Consider the following 20,335-nt stretch of genomic DNA (forward strand, 5'->3'; position numbering starts at 1 on the left):
GTAGGTAGGGAACCCTCCCCCCTCCTATTAGGTAGAAGCCCTCAGTAGGTACTGATCCCCTCTAGTAGGAAGAAACCCCCAGCAGGTAGGTAGGGATCCCCCCAAAAGGTAGAAGCCCCTGGTAGATTTGGATCCCTCCTAGTAGGTATGGCCCCAAGCAGGTAGGTAGGGATCCCCCTTATTAGGTAGAAGTCCCTAGTAGTTACAGATCCTCTCTAGTAGGTAGGAGTCCCCGCCATGTAAGTAGGGCCCCCAGCAGGTAGGTAGGGAACCCCTCTATTATGTAGAAGCCCTCAGTAGGCACGGATCCCCCCTAGTAGGAAGAAACCCCCAGAAGATAGGTAGGGCCCCCAGCAGGTAGGTAGGGATCCTCCCTATTAGGTAGAAATTCCTGGTAGGTACAGATCCCCCTAGTAGGTGGAAGTCCCCAGGATCCCCTCCCCAATTAAGTAAATTAAGTAGATTATTTCTTATCCCCCTAGTAGGTGGAAGTAGCTGGTAGATAAGTAGGTCCCCCCCCCCCATTAGGTAGAAGCCCCCGATAGATACTGATCCCCCCTAGTAGGTAAAAGCCCCCAGCAGGTGGGTTATACACTGAAAGGAGGGAGTTACAACTTTGGAGCTAGCTTCATTTGCTTAAATTTTTTTAGGTATTTAGATGAAATAGGCTTTAAAATAGTTCCTTACCACTGGGTTGCAATAATATTTTGTATTATGTAATTTTTTTTAACAATATGTTATATTATTCTGTTTTCTTATATTTTTTTATTACATTATGTAACATATTTTATGTTATTTTTTATAGTGTTATGTTAAATTATGTTTTATGTTACATTACATTGTATTGTACTCTTACATTATATTTTATCTTGTTATATTGTACTTTTTGTGATTTTGTTACGTTATATATTATGTTATATGATATTGTGTTATTTTATACAATTTATTACATTTTGTCTTGTTATATTATTGTATTTTGTTCTTGTAATTTGTATGATATGATATATTTTATATTTCATTACACTACAGGATATTATAAACAGTTCTATCACTTTGTTGTGGTCCATTTTGTAATTTTTTCCCCCTTGTGTATCGCATCCAGGGTGTCACCTACCCCGCCTGTCACGGAATATGGAGTAAGTGGGCCCCTCCGCTAGAAAGAAGCCGCCTGGCGACCACCTCCTTCTGTGGTAAATACCTTTTATATACCCTATATATACCTTATATAATACATCCTATCTTGGGCAGCTCTAAGACGGTTCTATCTTCTCTGACCAGGGTCTTATGCAGGAGCCGTGATCGCCATGCCTTTAGCTGGGATATTAGTACAATTTACGGGATGGTCGTCCGTTTTCTATGTATATGGTAAGTCCCTTAAAGTTTAATGTTAATATATAATAAGGATTGTTGCCTAATAACAACAGATAGGCCAAGACTTGGAACCACAATGGCACAGTGTTGTCCCCCCCCCCATGTTAACCTTTTGCGGCTGGATGCCTGGAGACATATAATTGATTCTGAGTTTCGAGGCAACTGTGAATGGGGTCACCGCTGAACACTCACTCACCTGAAATGGGGTCGAGGAGCCCGATGTCCAAAGCAGATGCTGAATCAGGGGCAAAATTACAGTGTTGGCACTGCTAAGTGAAAGAGGAGTTTGCAGGAGGATATAAAAGGAGGCGGTGGCAGGAAGGAGGCTCTAACCACATGGATTGACTGAGGAGCCTGCTGTGAGTGTTGTAATAACTACAGGCCCGATAAGACGAACTGGCGGGCAAGAGAGAAAGGAGGACTCCAAAATGAAGTGATCGGACAGAGAGGACATATGTCTGTGTAAAGGTGACAACTGTCCTAGAGACTGGTAGGCTAACCTTCTGTGTAGACCCTTGGGAGTTATACAGACATAGTTATAGTAGTTCAACCAAGGAGTGTATTAGCGTGTGAGAAAGGGGAACAACTGATGAAATGTTACTCCTCCATGTGGGTACTGGGGTAAAGCATGCGTCAATAGATAGGGTGCCGTTATATAGTTACATTAATAGTTGAGCAGTCCTTCTATGGATTGTGAAGGACTTGGATCAGAAATGGGTCTACCACCATTTGGCAGAATAATATGGAGTATATATTTTACATGCTTGAAGCTGGGGGAGTCCAGAATCTGTGGAAGGTAGTGGCATAATGGCCATGAGGGCCCCAGAGGGCACCATGTGACTAGAGCACCTTCACAAGTGGTCGACTTGTGGTCGCATGGTCGACAGTCACTTTGGTGCAGTCTGACCTGGTGCAGATTGAGATCCCTGACCCCCTCTCAAGTTTATTACACCTTCTGCCATGTTAGTCCTCCGTGTCATGGAGAGCTGACTGATAGGGACAACATTACAGGTTCCACAATCAGTTTTTTATTCGACTTTGTAGAGTCTATGGATACTTTTGGACTAGATTCCTACTATTGTGCTTCTCAGTGTTAACTCTTAATGTTATACATAGCAGCAGGGAGGGGAAGAATTCATACTTAGCAGAGAAAAGTGTGGAGAGTTAGGTAAGCATTAATGGAGGGAAGCTGTACGGGCTGTAGATAGGAAGAAGAGTATACATGGAGGGCAGCTCACACAGGTTAGGGATAAGATCGAGAGTATACATGGAGGGCAACTGACACAGGTTAGGGATAGGAAGTAGAGTATACATGGAGGGCAACTGACACAGGTTAGGGATAGGAAGGAGAGTATACATGGAGGGCTGCTCACAGGTTAGGGATAGGAAGGAGAGTATACATGGAGGGCAACTGACACAGGTTAGGGATAAGAAGGAGAGTATACGTGGGGGGACAGCTCACTCAGGTTAGGGATAGGAAGGAGAATAAATATAGAGGGCAACAGACAAAGGTTAGGGATAGGAAGGAGAGTATACATGGAGGGCAATGGACACAGGTTAGGGATAGGAAGGAGAGTATACATGGAGGGCAACTGACACAGGTTAGGGATAGGAAGGAGAGTATACATGGAGGGGAACTGACACAGGTTAGGGATAGAAAGGAGAGTAAATATAGAGGGCAACAGACACAGGTTAGGGATAGGGAGGAGAGTATACATGGAGGGCAACAGACACAGGTTAGGGATTGGAAGGAGAGTATACATGGAGGGCAAAGGACACAGGTTAGGGATAGAAAGGAGAGTAAATATAGAGGGCAACAGACACAGGTTAGGGATTGGAAGGAGAGTATACATGGAGGGCAATGGACACAGGTTAGGGATAGGAAGAAGAGTATACATGGAGGGCAATAGACACAGGTTAGGGATAGGAAGGAGAGTATACATGGAGGGAAATGGACACAGGTTAGGGATAGGAAGAAGAGTATACATGGAGGGCAACTGGCACAGGTTAGGGATAGGAAGGAGAGTATACATGGAGGGCAGCTCATACAGACTGTAGATTGGGAGGAGAGCATACATGGAGGGCAGCTCATACAGACTGTAGATTGGGAGGAGAGTATACATGGAGGTAGGCTCATACAGGCTGAAGATAGGGAGGAGAGCATACATGGAGGGCAGCTCATATAGACTGTAGATTGGGAGGAGAGTATACATGGAGGTAAGCTCATACAGACTGTAGATTGGGAGGAGAGTATACATGGAGGTAGGCTCATACAGGCTGAAGATAGGGAGGAGAGCATACATGGAGGGCAGCTCATACAGACTGTAGATAGGGAGGAGAGCATACATGGAGGGCAGCTCATACAGACTGTAGATAGGGAGGAGAGCATGCATGGAGGGCAGCTCACACAGACTAGAGATAGGGAGGAATGCAGAGGCATATTCCCCATCTCATGGCTAATAATGAGGACGAGCTGTCCGTTCACTCCTCCCCTGCAGGTAGATTAATAGGATGAATCATAATTACAGACTCCAGGACATGTTGTATGGGAAATAACACAATCGGAGCTGAAAACATTTCCACTCCTGACCCGGTGGTTTAATTAGCCGCGTTCCTGGATTAAAAATGGCAGCGCCGATCCCGGAAACCAATTACCAGATGTATCGGGAGACATTTTGTTCTATGTGATTAAAACTTCAGTACAGTTGGCAGATGCTGTCAAGACACGGAGCGGTATGAAATGCAGGGGTCCGCAGCCCAGCCCCCGGAGGCTGTCAGAAAGGACGCATTGTTAGCAGGTTCTTGCTTCAGTACAGGTGCCTTTATTACAGAGATGTAAAGGTCACTTACATCCCACAGTCCATAACTAATGCAGATTGTAACTGGGTCATGTCCTCCAGTGTGACATCACATATCATAGAGGATCACTATAGAATAACAGGAGGAAATGATATTCACATCTCCAGCATCAGTTCTGATTGCTCATTTATTACTGGAGAATTCACAAGAGAACTAGAAATGTAAATTAAATATTGGTTGGAATCAGATTTCTCTTCTGTTTATTCATTTTTCTAATTAATATCAATAAACTATAAACACTTCTATATATGAAAGTATCTGTACTGTGCAGCATTTGTTCCAGTTCTGTCTAAGACACAATATGATAGATAGACATATATGAGATAGATAGATATTATAAATAGATATGAGATAGATAAGAGATAGATAGATAGATAGATATGAGATAGATAGATATGAGATAGATATGAGATAGATAGATAGATATGAGATAGATAGATAGACATGAGATAGATAGATACATAGATAGATAGGAGATAGATATGAGATAGATAGGAGATAGATAGATAGATAGATATGAGAGAGATAGATAGATAGATATGAGATAGATTGATAGATATGAGATAGATAGATAGATAGATATGAGATATATATGAGATAGATATGAGATAGATAGATATGAGATAGATAGATATGAGATAGATAGATAGATAGATATGAGATAGATAGATAGACATGAGATAGATATGAGATAGATAGATAGATAGATAGGAGATAGATATGAAGTAGATAGATATGAAGTAGATAGATAGATAGGAGATAGATAGATATGAGATAGATAGATAGGTAGATAGGTAGATAGATATGAGATAGATAGATATGAGATAGATAGATAGATAGATATGAGATAGAGAGATAGATAGATAGATATGAGATAGATAGATATGAGATAGATAGATAGATATGAGAGATAGATAGATATGAGATAGATAGATAGATAGATATGAGATAGATAGGTTTATAGATATGAGATAGAGAGATAGATAGATATGAGAGATAGATAGATAGATAGATATGAGATAGATAGATAGATATGAGATAGATAGATAGATAGATATGAGATAGATATGAGATAGATAGATATGAGATAGATAGATAGATATGAGATAGATAGATTTATAGATATGAGATAGAGAGATAGATAGATATGAGAGATAGATAGATAGATAGATAGATATGAGATAGATAGATATGAGATAGATAGATATGAGATAGATAGATAGATAGATATGAGATAGATATGATATAGATAGATAGATATGAGATAGATAGATATGAGATAGATAGATATGAGATAGATAGATAGATAGATATGAGATAGATAGATATGAGATAGATAGATAGATAGATAGATAGATATGAGAGATAGATAGATAGATAGATAGATATGAGATAGATATGAGATAGATATGAGATAGATAGATAGATAGATATGAGATAGATATGAGATAGATAGATAGATATGAGATAGATAGATATGAGATAGATAGATATGAGATAGATAGATAGATATGAGATAGATAGATATGAGATAGATAGATAGAGATGAGATAGATAGGTAGGTAGATATCACATCTAATCTATCCTAGGCTATTACAGTTACAGTCATCGAGGATTTCAGTGACTGTGACCATAACCAGATTACTGTTGTGCCTTTGGTGTGGATGTTTCAAATACTTGTTACAAATCTAAGATACATCAGCAAAGAAATATGGAATGTCAGTAAATGTATCTATGAATTGTCTTTGCATCTTTGTAGGAAGCTTTGGTCTGGTCTGGTACCTCTTCTGGATCCTGGTGTCCTATGAGAGCCCGGCCACGCACCCAACAATCTCAGACGAGGAGCGCACCTACATAGAGGAGAGCATCGGAGAGAGCGCCAACCTCATGGGTGCAATGGAAGTAAGACACTTACCTCACCGCCTGCTTTCACGAGTCCATCAAATTATAATTGTCCTAATGGCTTCCTGTAGCAAGATGTAGATACTTTTTTAATTTAATTACATTTTTATTTTATTTATTTATTTATTATTATTATTTTATTTATTTATTTATTTTTTGCTTTATTGTCTTTGTAGTGATTTTTCTGATCCAGATTTCCTTATTATTATTTTTATTTTATTTATTATTTGATTTATTTATTTATTTTTAGTTTTTTTTATCTTTGTAGTCATTTTTCTGATCCAGATTTCCATATTATTATTATTTGATTTATTTATTGATTTTTTTTTATTGAATTTGTAGTCATTTTTCTTATCCAGATTTCCATATTATTATTATTATTATTATTTTATTTATTTATTGATATTTTATTTAATTTGTAGTCATTTTTCTTATCCAGAGTTCCAAAGCCTCTGTTTACACATAGCGGTAAACGGTAGAATTTTAATTACTTACCTGCATTCATAATGTTATCATTCAACTCTATGGGGGGGGGGGGGGGGGACACTTGTCACCTGGTGTCCGCCTGCTAAATTGCGGGCTCTGTGTGTCGTTATTTTGCGTGTCGACTTGCGCCGCAGTTATCTTCCTTTGTACTATTTTCATGACGACTGCGCTGGCTTTGTAATTTTCTTTTTGATGCACTTACAGGTGGCGGTTTGCGGATGCGCTGGTTGGTGTGATGAATTTTATTTGGCAAAAAAATTATTTTTGTGCAAATATACTACAGTGACCGGCTGGCGTAGAATTGTGACAAGATTTTCAAATTTATTTTTTTTGCGCTATCCAGGGGCTTCCTGTCATTGTGCAAAAATCTGTGGTCATGATAACCCCCCCCCCCATATCTCTGCAAACGGGGCTCCAACCACTATACCAGTGTTTCCCAAGCAGTGTGCCTCCAGCTATTGCAAAACTACAACTCCCATCATGCCCGAAAATCCAAACGCTTCACCCTAGGACCTTATTGGGCTTCTGGCCAGGTCTAGAACAAAGTCAAACTGCAGAAAATTTAGCAGTGCTTTCCAACCAGTGTGCCTCCAGCTGTTGCAAAACTACAAATCCCAGCATGCCCGAAAGGCCAAAGGCTTTGTACAGGAGCCCCATAGCTTCACCCTAGGACCTTATTGGGCTTTGGGCCAGGTCAAGGGCAAAGCCAAACTGCAGAAAATTTAGCAGGGCTTTCCAACCAGTGTGCCTCCAGCTATTGCAAAACTACAACTCCCATCATGCCCGAAAAGCCAAAGGCTTTGTACAGGAGCCCCATAGCTTCACCCTAGGACCTTATTGGGCTTTGGGCCAGGTCTAGAACAAAGTCAAACTGCAGAAAATTTAGCAGTGCTTTCCAACCAATGTGCCTCCAGCTGTTGCAAAACTACAAATCCCAGCATGCCCGGACAGCCAAAGGCTGTCCGGGCATGCTGGGATTTGTAGTTTTGAAACAGCCGGAGGCACCCTGGTAGGGAAACACTGATCTGTGTGTACGATGACCTCAAGATTCTCTGTTGGCTTTGGATGTCAGAGGAGAGAGCGGTCGGGCAAGAATTCATGTGCTTGTGCAACAGCTGGAGGTGCACTGGTTAGGGAACACTGATCTATGTGTTCGATGGCTTCTCGACTCTATGTAGACTCTGGATGTCAGAGGAGAGAAGAGTCGGACAAGCGTCCCCCTGCAGAATACAAGTACTTGTGTATACGGTGATGGGGAGTGCATGCTGGGAGTTGTAGTTTTGCAATGGCTGGAGGCGCACCAATTGGGAAAGACTAAAACACTGATCTATGTGTTTGATGGCTTTTTGACTCTATGTAGACTCTGGATGTCAGAGGAGAGAAGGGTCGGGCAAGTGTCCCCCTGCAAAATACATGTGCTAGTGTATACGGGGATGGGGAGGGCATGCTGGGAGATGTAGATTTGCAACAGCTGGAGGCACACTGGTTGGAAAACACTTCACTAGATATATGACACTAATCAGCATAAAATCATAAAATATTGGAACTTATAAATGACCGGATGTTAGAAGGTGGAGACCCCCTTCCAATTATGAACAGATTTTAGGAGTTTTTTGGGGGAGTTTCCCAGGTGTGAATGGGCACAATGGCCCTCATTTACTATTCTAAACCTGACTTCTTTTGTCAGGTTTTTTTGGCGCATCTTTGTCTGCGCCATGTCGCAGACATCGTGCGCCAGTCTGTGACACGATGCAACATTTTTTCCCGACGGACCCGATGTGGATTCTCCCAAACCCGAAAAAGGGGCGTAACCCGACATTTCTGAATTGTTGTGGATTTGTTGAATTGTTGTGGATTTTTTCCCGACAACTCAGAGGAGTTGGAAACCAAAACCTACAAAACCCACGTGCGACAAACAGGATGCGACATAATAATGAATACCAGGGGAAAAAAGCAGTCGGGTAAGAAAGCAAGATAGACTTACAACTCGATTTTCTAAGTAAATGAGGGCCAATGACTATACACAATGCCTATAGCGGATCGTGCTGAAATCTTCTGGGGGGGGGGGCTTCATCCTCATTCTGATCCCCCTGTATAAATATTTATAAACAAATCATTTCTGTGCAATCATCATTTGTTGTGTTTTCCCTTCCCAGAAATTCAAGACTCCTTGGAGGAAATTCTTTACCTCGATGCCCGTCTATGCAATCATAGTTGCAAATTTCTGCCGTAGCTGGACCTTCTACCTTCTGCTCATCAGCCAGCCCGCGTACTTTGAAGAGGTCTTCGGATTTGAGATTAGCAAGGTGCCGTGATTTTCTATTACTTTCTATTGATTTATTTATCTATTTTATATTTATTTATTTATCTATTTTTATATTTATTTATTTGTTTATTTATTTATCTATTTTATATTTATTTATTTGTTTATTTATTTATCTATTTTATATTTATTTATTTGTTTATTTATTTATCTATTTTTATATTTATTTATTTGTTTATTTATTTATCTATTTTTATATTTATTTATTTGTTTATTTATCTATTTTAAACCTATTTATTTATGTATCTAGTTATATATGTATTTATCTTTTTTTAGCTGTTTATTTATTTATCTAGTTTTATATTTATTTATTTGTTTATTTATCTATTTTTATATTTATTTATATTTTTTTGTTTATTTGTTCATTTATTTCATATCTAGTTTTATAGTTGTGCATCTATCTATTTATTTATCTATTTTTATAGGTTTATTTACTTATTTGTTTATTTCATATCTAGTTTTATAGTTTTATATCTATTTATTTAATTAATGAAGTCATTTATACATTTTTTAATCTATTTTTATATATGTTTACTAGAGATGAGCGAATTTACAGTAAATTTGATTCGTCACAAACTTCTCGGCTCGGCAGTTGATGACTTATCCTGCATAAATTAGTTCAGCTTTCAGGTGCTCCGGTGGGCTGGAAAAGGTGGATACAGTCCTAGGAAAGAGTCTCCTAGGACTGTATCCACCTTTTCCAGCCCACGGGAGCACCTGAAAGCTGAACTCATTTATGCAGGAAAAGTCATCAACTGCCGAGCCGAGAAGTTCGTGACGAATCGAATTTACTGTAACTTCGCTCATCTCTAATGTTTACTTTTACGTTTATTTCATATCTAGTTTTTTAGTTTTATATTTATTTATTTATTTATTTAAAGGGGTACTCCCGTGAAAAACGTATTTTTATTTTAAATCAACTGGTCCAGAAAGTTGAACAGATTTGTTAATTACTTCTATTAAAAAATCTTAACCCTTCCAGTACTTTTTAGGGGCTGTATACTACACAGGAAATGCTTTTCTTTTTAGATTTCTTTGATGTCATGACCACAGTGCTCTCTGCTGACATCTCTGTCCATTTTAGGAACTGTCCAGAGCAGCATATGTTTGCTATGGGCATTTTCTCCTTCTCTGGACAGTTCCCAAAATGGACAGCAGAGGTCAGCAGAGAGCACTGTGGTCATGACATCAGAGAAATCTAAAAAGATAAGCATTTCCTCTGTAGTATACAGCCCCTAAAAAGTACTGGAAGGATTAAGATTTTTTAATTGAAGTAATTTACAAAACTGTTTAACTTTCTGGCACCAGTTGTATTAAAAAATAAATAAATAAAAAAGTTTTCCACGGGAGTACCCCTTTAATGTATTTATTTATTTATCTATTTTTATATATGTTTATTTATTTATTTGTTTATTTCATATCTAGTTTTATAGTTTTATATCATAAGGATTTTATTTATGAGCAATGGACACCCGCAGGTTACTCACAACAAATCGTAAACATTTTAGCATTAGACACGAGGGGAACTAAATCCAGAATGAGGGCCCCTTGTTGGTCGTGACTATTCGTGCACTGGAGGGGACCATCAGTCTGTTTGGGTGCCCCTTGTACTGGAAGCCCCTGGTATCACGTCTATACAAGTTAATAAGGGGCCCCAGACCTGCACTTCTTGGTATATTTTTGGCATGTTAGGGTGCTTTTAATTTAGGGCCCCTATAGTAAATATCAATATGGGCCTCCTATTATAGCGGCTGATTCCCTTCCCCCAGGAGAGAAAGGTCTGATGGTTATTTCCCCATCCTCTCCATGACCCTTAGGTCAAATACCTCCCTCCATTAATCTGCTGGCAAAACATTTCGTTGGAAAGAGGAAAGGGAACAAAACCAACCAGGGCTGGACCCATTCTCTCCAAGGGCCCCATAGCAGCCGCATAGTCTGGGCACACTTTGGCTTTGACAATGAAAGGCGTGGCTTATTATGGGTGTGGTTTATTGGGGGGGGGGGGGGCATGTCACAGGGCGAATTTATTTTAAAGAGTTTCCCTATATATTGTCATCACTGTTGGCATCTAAGTACTAGTAGTTTGCCCTCTGTAAGGAGTTTGCCCACTGTTTTTAGGACCCCCAGTAGGTAGCATGTCCCCTGTAAATAATACCCCAGTAGGTAGCATGTCCCCTGTAAATAATATCCCTGTAGGTAGCATGTCCCCTGTAAATAATATCCCTGTAGGTAGTTTACCCCCTGTAAATAATACCCCTGTAGGTAGTTTACCCCCTGTAAATAATATCCCTGTAGGTAGCATGTCCCCTGTAAATAATATCCTTGTAGGTAGTTTACCCCCTGTAAATAATACCCCTGTAGGTAGTTTACCCCCTGTTAATAATACCCCTGTAGGTAGTTTGCCCCCTGTTAATAATACCCCTGTAGGTAGTTTACCCCCTGTAAATAATACCCCTCTAGGTAGTGTGCCCCCCTGTAAATGATACCTCCGTAGGTAGTTTACCCCCTGTAAATAATATCCCTGTAGGTAGCATGTCCCCTGTAAATAATACCCCTGTAGGTAATTTGCCCCCTGTAAATAATACCCCTGTAGGTAATTTGCCCCCTGTAAATAATACCCCTGTAGGTAGTTTGCCCCCTGTAAATAATACCCCTGTAGGTAGTTTGCCCCCTGTTAATAATACCCCTGTAGGTAGTTTGCCCCCCTGTATGTAGGACCCCCCTGTAGGTAGCTTGCCCTCTATATGTAGGACCCCCTGTAGGTAGTTTGCCCTCTATATGTAGGACCCCCCTGTAGGTAGCTTGCCCTCTATATGTAGGACCCCCTGTAGGTAGCTTGCCCTCTATATGTAGGACCCCCTGTAGGTAGATTGCCCTCTATATGTATGACCCCCCTGTAGGTAGATTACCCTCTATATGTATGACCCCCCTGTAGGTAGATTACCCTCTATATGTAGGATGCCCCTGTAGGTAGATTGCCCTCTATATGTAGGACCCCCCTGTAGGTAGATTACCCTCTATATGTATGACCCCCTGTAGGTAGATTACCCTCTATATGTAGAACCCCCCTGTAGGTAGATTACCCTCTATATGTAGGACCCCCCTGTAGGTAGATTGCCCTCTATATGTAGGACCCCCTGTAGGTAGATTGCCCTCTATATGTAGGACCCCCCTGTAGGTAGATTGCCCTCTATATGTAGGACCCCCTGTAGGTAGATTACCCTCTATATGTAGGACCTCCCTGTAGGTAGATTACCCTCTATATGTAGGACCCCCTGTAGGTAGATTACCCTCTATATGTAGGACCCCCTGTAGGTAGATTACCCTCTATATGTAGGACCCCCCTGTAGGTAGCTTGCCCTCTATATGTAGGACCCCCTGTAGGTAGATTACCCTCTATATGTAGGACGCCCCTGTAGGTAGATTACCCTCTATATGTATGACCTCCCTGTAGGTAGATTACCCTCTATATGTAGGATGCCCCTGTAGGTAGATTGCCCTCTATATGTATGACCCCCCTGTAGGTAGATTACCCTCTATATGTATGACCCCCTGTAGGTAGATTACCCTCTATATGTAGGACCCCCCTGTAGGTAGATTACCCTCTATATGTAGGACCCCCTGTAGGTAGATTGCCCTCTATATGTAGGACCCCCCTGTAGGTAGATTACTCTCTATATGTAGGACCCCCTGTAGGTAGATTGCCCTCTATATGTAGGACCCCCCTGTAGGTAGATTGCCCTCTATATGTAGGACCCCCTGTAGGTAGATTGCCCTCTATATGTAGGACCCCCCTGTAGGTAGATTGCCCTCTATATGTAGGACCCCCTGTAGGTAGATTACCCTCTATATGTAGGACCTCCCTGTAGGTAGATTACCCTCTATATGTAGGACCCCCTGTAGGTAGATTACCCTCTATATGTAGGACCCCCTGTAGGTAGATTACCCTCTATATGTAGGACCCCCCTGTAGGTAGATTACCCTCTATATGTAGGACCCCCTGTAGGTAGCTTGCCCTCTATATGTAGGACCCCCTGTAGGTAGATTACCCTCTATATGTAGAACGCCCCTGTAGGTAGATTACCCTCTATATGTATGACCTCCCTGTAGGTAGATTACCCTCTATATGTAGGACGCCCCTGTAGGTAGATTACCCTCTATATGTATGACCTCCCTGTAGGTAGATTACCCTCTATATGTAGGACCCCCCTGTAGGTAGATAGCCCTCCATATGTAGGACCTCCTTTAGATAGTTTTCCCCTCTACGTAGGACCCCCCCATAGGTAGTTTGACCCCCTGTAGGTAGTACCCCCCCCCCCCCTCGTATGTAGTACACCCCTGTAGGGAGGCCTGATGGCACTTACTTATACACCCTGTCTGTGGCCCCGTTCTCCGCACATTTTTTACAGCGCACAGGACCTCGGACAGGGTGCAGTATTTGAGTAAGCGCTGTTGTGCTTCTGTCTCGTTTTTGCCACAACACTTAAAGGGGTACTCTGCTGCTCAGCGTTTGGAACAAACTGTTCAGAACGCTGGAGCCGGCATCGGGAGCTTGTGATGTCATAGCCCCGCCCCCTCATAACATCATGTCCCGCCCCCTCAATGCAAGTCTATGGGAGGGGGCGTGACAACGCCCCTACCATAGACTTGCATTGAGGGGGCGGGGCATGATGTCATGAGGGGGCAGGACTATGATGTCACGAGCTCCCAGCTCCAAACGCTGAGCAGCAGAGTACCCCTTTAAATTGCCCCGGACAGGGTCCCAAATCACATGACTGTTCCAGGAAAACCAAACAGTTGACACTTGTGTATATACCACAATGCAGCATGGACTCATCTGGACTGCAGAATATACAGGTATATATAAAAAATAAAAGGGTTGTACCGCACTGGAAAAACAACAATACTCCTGTGTATAGGTTGTAGCTCCGCTCTAGTGTGAACAGAGGGGGCGCTGTTTTAGGGACAAAGCAGCCATGTATATGCGGACCCCCTACGTGTATAAAGTAAGTCAGCGCCAGAGTTTGTCTATAAATACGAATGTGTTTTCTCATCAGGTGGGAATGCTGTCCGCTGTGCCGCATCTAGTCATGACCATTATTGTTCCCATCGGGGGACAAATCGCTGACTTTCTACGAAGCAAAAATATTCTCTCTACAACGACTGTCCGGAAGATCATGAACTGTGGAGGTGAGCGACACGGCTGCTGCCAATAAGATATGGCGCCCCCCAATGGCTGCATTATATAGAAGTGAAAATCTTTACAAAATTGTCATCTGTTCCAATCACAACTTATCCTGTACTGATCCTGAGTTATATCCTGTATTATACCCCAGAGCTGTACTCACTATTCTGCTGGTGGGGTCACTGTGTACATACATTACATTACTTATCCTGTACTGATCCTGAGTTATATCCTGTATTATACTCCAGAGCTGTACTCACTATTCTGCTGGTGAGGTCACTGTGTACATACATTACATTACTTATCCTGTACTGATCCTGAGCTATATCCTGTATTATACCCCAGAGCTGTACTCACTATTCTGCTGGTGAGATCACTGTGTACATACATTACATTACTTATCCTGTACTGATCCTGAGTTATATCCTGTATTATACCCCAGAGCTGTACTCACTATTCTGCTGGTGAGGTCACTGTGTACATACATTACATTACTTATCCTGAGTTATATCCTGTATTATACTCCAGAGCTGTACTCACTATTCTGCTGGTGAGGTCACTGTGTACATACATTACATTACTTATCCTGTACTGATCCTGAGTTATATCCTGTATTATACCCCAGAGCTGTACTCACTATTCTGCTGGTGAGATCACTGTGTACATACATTACATTACTTATCCTGTACTGATCCTGAGTTATATCCTGTATTATACCCCAGAGCTGTACTCACTATTCTGCTGGTGGGGTCACTGTGTACATTCATTACATTACTTATCCTGTACTGATCCTGAGTTATATCCTGTATTATACTCCAGAGCTGTACTCACTATTCTGCTGGTGAGGTCACTGTGTACATACATTACATTACTTATCCTGTACTGATCCTGAGTTATATCCTGTATTATACTCCAGAGCTGTACTCACTATTCTGCTGGTGAGGTCACTGTGTACATACATTACATTACTTATCCTGTACTGATCCTGAGTTATATCCTGTATTATACTCCAGAGCTGTACTCGCTATTCTGCTGGTGAGGTGACTGTGTACATACATTACATTACTTATCCTGTACTGATCCTGAGTTATATCCTGTATTATACCCCCAGAGCTGTACTCACTATTCTGCTGGTGAGGTCACTGTGTACATACATTACATTACTTATCCTGTACTGATCCTGAGTTATATCCTGTATTATACTCCAGAGCTGTACTCACTATTCTGCTGGTGAGGTCACTGTGTACATACATTACATTACTTATCCTGTACTGATCCTGAGTTATATCCTGTATTATACTCCAGAGCTGTACTCACTATTCTGCTGGTGAGGTCACTGTGTACATGCATTACATTACTTATCCAGTACTGATCCTGAGTTATATCCTGTATTATACTCCAGAGCTGTACTCACTATTCTGCTGGTGAGGTCACTGTGTACATACATTACATTACTTATCCTGTACTGATCCTGAGTTATATCCTGTATTATACTCCAGTGGGTTCTCTAGTTCTGACATGCAGCGCTGAGAATCTTCCTCTTTCTGACTTCTCTCCTCGCTTCTCTTTAGGTTTTGGAATGGAAGCGACGCTCCTCCTAGTGGTCGGTTACTCTCACAGTAAAGGGGTGGCCATATCATTCCTCGTCCTCGCTGTAGGTTTCAGTGGATTTGCCATTTCTGGTGAGAACATTATTTTATCCTGAATATTTTTACACATTTCATTTATTTTGTAAGGAATATTAGAAAAAGAACAAAAAACATATATATATATATATATATATATATATATATATATATATATATATATATATAGATAAAAAAAACTACTAACTAGGACTAGAGGAAAGGGTCTAAATAATTTTTCTACACATAGAGCAAATCTTGTTTGTGGAAGTGTCTGGTATTGCAGTTCAGTATGTAATTAAAGGGGTACTCTGGCCCTAAGACATCTTATCCCCTAGGGGATAAGATGTCTTAGGGCCAGAGTACCCCTTTAATTACATACTGCACTACTAGACACTGCCATGATTAAGAGTGGCGCTGTCGTTATAAAAAAAAAAAAAAAAAGTAAAATTTTACTAAACCTGGACATCCCCCTTTAAGATTTGGTCCAGCTCATTGTTACATATATAATACATATGAACTGGGCCAAACTAAGACATGGTGGGGGGAGGGGCTCAGACGTGTATAATCCGCCGTATTTATGTAAATTTTAATGCTAATTTTATACAGAAGTCTAATCTGATTCGTGACCTTGAACATACGTAATGTTTGTTTACCGCCGCCGCACGCGCCGCCGCTCCGTCTCCTCCATGAGTAATATTTGCATAAATCTGTTTCATCTGAAGTCGTTTGATATTCCTGGCTGGTTCCGGACGATGATTTTTATAGCTGGATTTGAAGCAAATAAATGCAAATTTATTTTTGTTCTCATAGATTTATAGAATGGCACCATTTTTGGAGCTTTTGAAACAAAATGTTCTTATCCCTGTGTTCAGTTTTCCCGCAATACTGAGAAAAATCATCACTGAGCAGCGGGTATCCAACTGAGCAGCGGGTATCCAACTGAGCAGCGGGTATCCAACTGAGCAGCGGGTATCCAACTGAGCAGCGGGTATCAAACTGAGCAGCGGGTATCCAACTGAGCAGCGGGTATCCAACTGAGCAGCGGGTATCAAACTGAGCAGCGGGTATCCAACTGAGCAGCGGGTATCCAACTGAGCAGCGGGTATCCAACTGAGCAGTGGGTATCCAACTGAGCAGGAACAGGAAGTGCTATATATTAAAGGCTAAAGTCAGAACATTCAAGTCGTCCCAAGTCTGTCTGTCTGTCTAATATCTATCTATCTATCTATCTCACATCTATCTATCTCATATCTATCTTATATCTATCTATCTATCTCGTATCTATCCATCTCATATCTGTCTGTCTATCTATCTCATATCTATCTATCATCTATTTAATATCTATCTCATATCTATTTATCTATCTATCTTCTATCTATCTATTTCCTATCTCTCTCTCTCTTATATCTCTCTCTCTCTCTCTCTCTCTCTCTCTCTCTCTCTCTCATATATCTCTCTATCTATCTATCTATCTATCTATCTCATATCTATCTATCTATGTCATATCTATCTATGTCATATCTATCTATCTATCTATCTATCTATCTCCTATCTATCTATCTATCTATCTCATATCTATCTATCTCATATCTATCTATCTCATATCTATCTATCTATCTATCTATCTATCTATCTCATATCTATCTATCTCATATCTATCTATCTCACATCTATCTATTTATCTATCTCATTTCTATCTATCTATCTATCTATCTATCTCCTATCTATCTCATATCTATCCATCTCATATCTATCTATCTATCTATCTATCTATCTCATGGCTATCTATCTATCTCATATCTATCTATCTCATATCTATCTATCTATCTATTTATCTCATATCTATCTCATATCTATCTATCTCATATCTATCTATCTATCTATCTATCTATCTCATATCTATCTATTTATCTCATGTCTATCTATCTCTCTCATATCTATCTATCTATCTCATATCTATCTATCTCATATATATCTATCTATCTCATATCTATCTATCTATCTCATATCTATCTATCTATCTCTCTCATATCTATCTATCTATCTATCTATCTATCTCATATCTATCTATCTCATATCTTTCCATCTCATGTCTGTCTGTCTATCTATATCATGTCTATCTATATCATGTCTATCAATCTATCTCATATCTATCTATCTATCTCAATCTCATATCTATCTATCTCATATCTATCTATCTATCTATCTATCTATCTATCTATCTATCTCATATCTATCTATATCATGTCTATCTATATCATGTCTATCAATCTATCTCATATCTATCTATCTCAATCTCATATCTATCTATCTCATATCTACCTATCTATCTATCTCATATCTATCTATCTATCTCATATCTATCTATCTCATATCTAGCTATCTATTTATCTATCTCATATCTATCTATCTATCTATCTATCTATCTTTCTATCTCCTATCTATCTAATATCTATCCATCTCATGTCTGTCTATCTATCTATCTCAATCTCATATCTATCTATCTCATATCTATTTATCTATCTCATATCTATCTATCTATCTATCTCATATCTATCTCATATCTATCTATCTATCTATCTCATATCTATCTATCTCATATCTATCTATCTATCTATCTATCTCATATCTATCCATCTATCTCATATCTATCCATCTCATGTCTGTCTGTCTGTCCGTATATCTATCTATCTATCTATCTATCTATCTATCTATTTATCTCATGTCTATCTATCTCTCTCATGTCTATCTATTTCTCTCATATCTATCTATCTATCTCATATCTATCTATCTATCTATCTATCTATCTCATATCTATCCATCTATCTCATATCTTTCCATCTCATGTCTGTCTGTCTATCTATCTATCTATCTATCTATATCATGTCTATCTATCTCATATCTATCTATCTATCTATCTATCTATATCATGTCTATCTATCTCATATCTATCTATCTATCTATCTATCTATCTATCTATCTATATCATGTCCATCTATCTCATATCTCATATCTATCTATCTCATATCTATCTATCTATCTCATATCTATCTATCTCAGATCTATCTCTCATATCTATCTATCTCATATCTATCTATCTATCTATCTATCTATCTATCTATCTATCTCATATCTATCTATCTATCTATATCATGTCTATCTATCTCATATCTATCTATCTATCTATCTATATCATGTCTATCTATCTCATATCTATCTATCTATCTATCTATCTATATCATGTCCATCTATCTCATATCTCATATCTATCTATCTCATATCTATCTATTTCATATCTATCTATCTATCTATCTCATATCTATCTATCTATCTCAGATCTATCTCTCATATCTATCTATCTCATATCTATCTATCTATCTATCTATCTCATATCTATCTATCTATCTATCTATCTCATATCTATCTATCTCATATCTATCTATCTCATATCTATCTATTTCATATCTATCTATCTATCTATCTATCTATCTCATATCTATCTATCTATCTACAATTATCATACAAAGCAGCACCTCCTCGTATCCAGGTGATTGGGTGCAAGCCCTTGAACCTCGGTGCTCCGGTCCTCTTTAGATATAAATGGATATAGGCAGCACACTGCCTATATCCATTTATATCTATCTATCTATCTATCTCATATCTATCTATCTCATATCTATCCATCTCATATCTATCTCATATCTATCTATCTATCTCATATCTATCTATCTCATATCTATCCATCTCATGTCTGTCTGTCTGTCTATCTATCTATTTATCTCATATCTATCTCATATTTATCTATCTATCAGAGATACCTTTGTACAGTGCTCATATATCTGCAGCTCTTCCATAGAGAATGCTGTAAGATGTCTAGGCATGCTTGGAGTTGTAGTTTTGCAACAGCTGTAGGCACACTGGTTGGGAAACAATGGTCTACACTATAACTGTATCAGCGCTTAGCTGTAAGATGTATCAGATCTAAACAGGTCTAAAATAAGAATGTTTCCATTCACTGACAGCAGAGATCTTAACAATAATGCTGGACCTTTCCATGTACAATGCTTCAGCTTCTCTTACGTTCTCTAAGTAATTGCTTTTCCTTATGTGTCCACAGGATTCAATGTCAATCACCTGGACATCGCTCCCCGTTACGCCAGTATTCTGATGGGGATTTCCAACGGCGTTGGCACCCTGTCCGGCATGGTGTGCCCGCTGATCGTCGGAGCCATGACCAAGAACAAGGTAGGTTCCTGTTATACGTTTCTTTAGTTTATTGCTCTTCTTGTGTTCTTTGGAAAGATTCAGAGTGAGAGACCTTAGTGAAAGCCTCAAGGCACGTCTGCTATAAATAGACGCCCGAATCCGAGTCCCCCAATCCTCATGTGACCGGGGGAGTCATAAGGTTTTAATTAACTGAGAAGGAATCACGCTGCGAGCAGAGAAACACAGATCAGCGGCCGACGCTTATTATACCGCGCGGAACTGGCATCTGCAGAATGATGAATGGGAGAAGGCGGACCCAGCTGAACCGCTGAAACGACGAGAAAGTCTCCTGTCGTGTGAAACCCAATAACCGGC

General features: G+C 39.8%; 1 protein-coding gene across 1 annotated transcript in view; it reads left to right on the forward strand.

The window, feature by feature from the left end:
- The window catches only part of SLC17A6 (solute carrier family 17 member 6), a 56,255-nt gene that overhangs the window by 27,394 nt on the left and 8,526 nt on the right, over positions 1-20,335 (forward strand). The window contains exons 5-11 of the mRNA XM_056527806.1: positions 1,103-1,190; positions 1,279-1,365; positions 5,990-6,132; positions 8,775-8,924; positions 13,999-14,131; positions 15,698-15,808; positions 19,872-19,999. Coding sequence (XP_056383781.1) covers positions 1,103-1,190; positions 1,279-1,365; positions 5,990-6,132; positions 8,775-8,924; positions 13,999-14,131; positions 15,698-15,808; positions 19,872-19,999 — 840 coding nt within the window. The remainder of the gene's footprint in view (positions 1-1,102; positions 1,191-1,278; positions 1,366-5,989; positions 6,133-8,774; positions 8,925-13,998; positions 14,132-15,697; positions 15,809-19,871; positions 20,000-20,335) is intronic.

The sequence above is a fragment of the Hyla sarda genome, chromosome 6, assembly GCF_029499605.1.
Source record: "Hyla sarda isolate aHylSar1 chromosome 6, aHylSar1.hap1, whole genome shotgun sequence".
NCBI classification, from domain to species: domain Eukaryota; kingdom Metazoa; phylum Chordata; class Amphibia; order Anura; family Hylidae; genus Hyla; species Hyla sarda.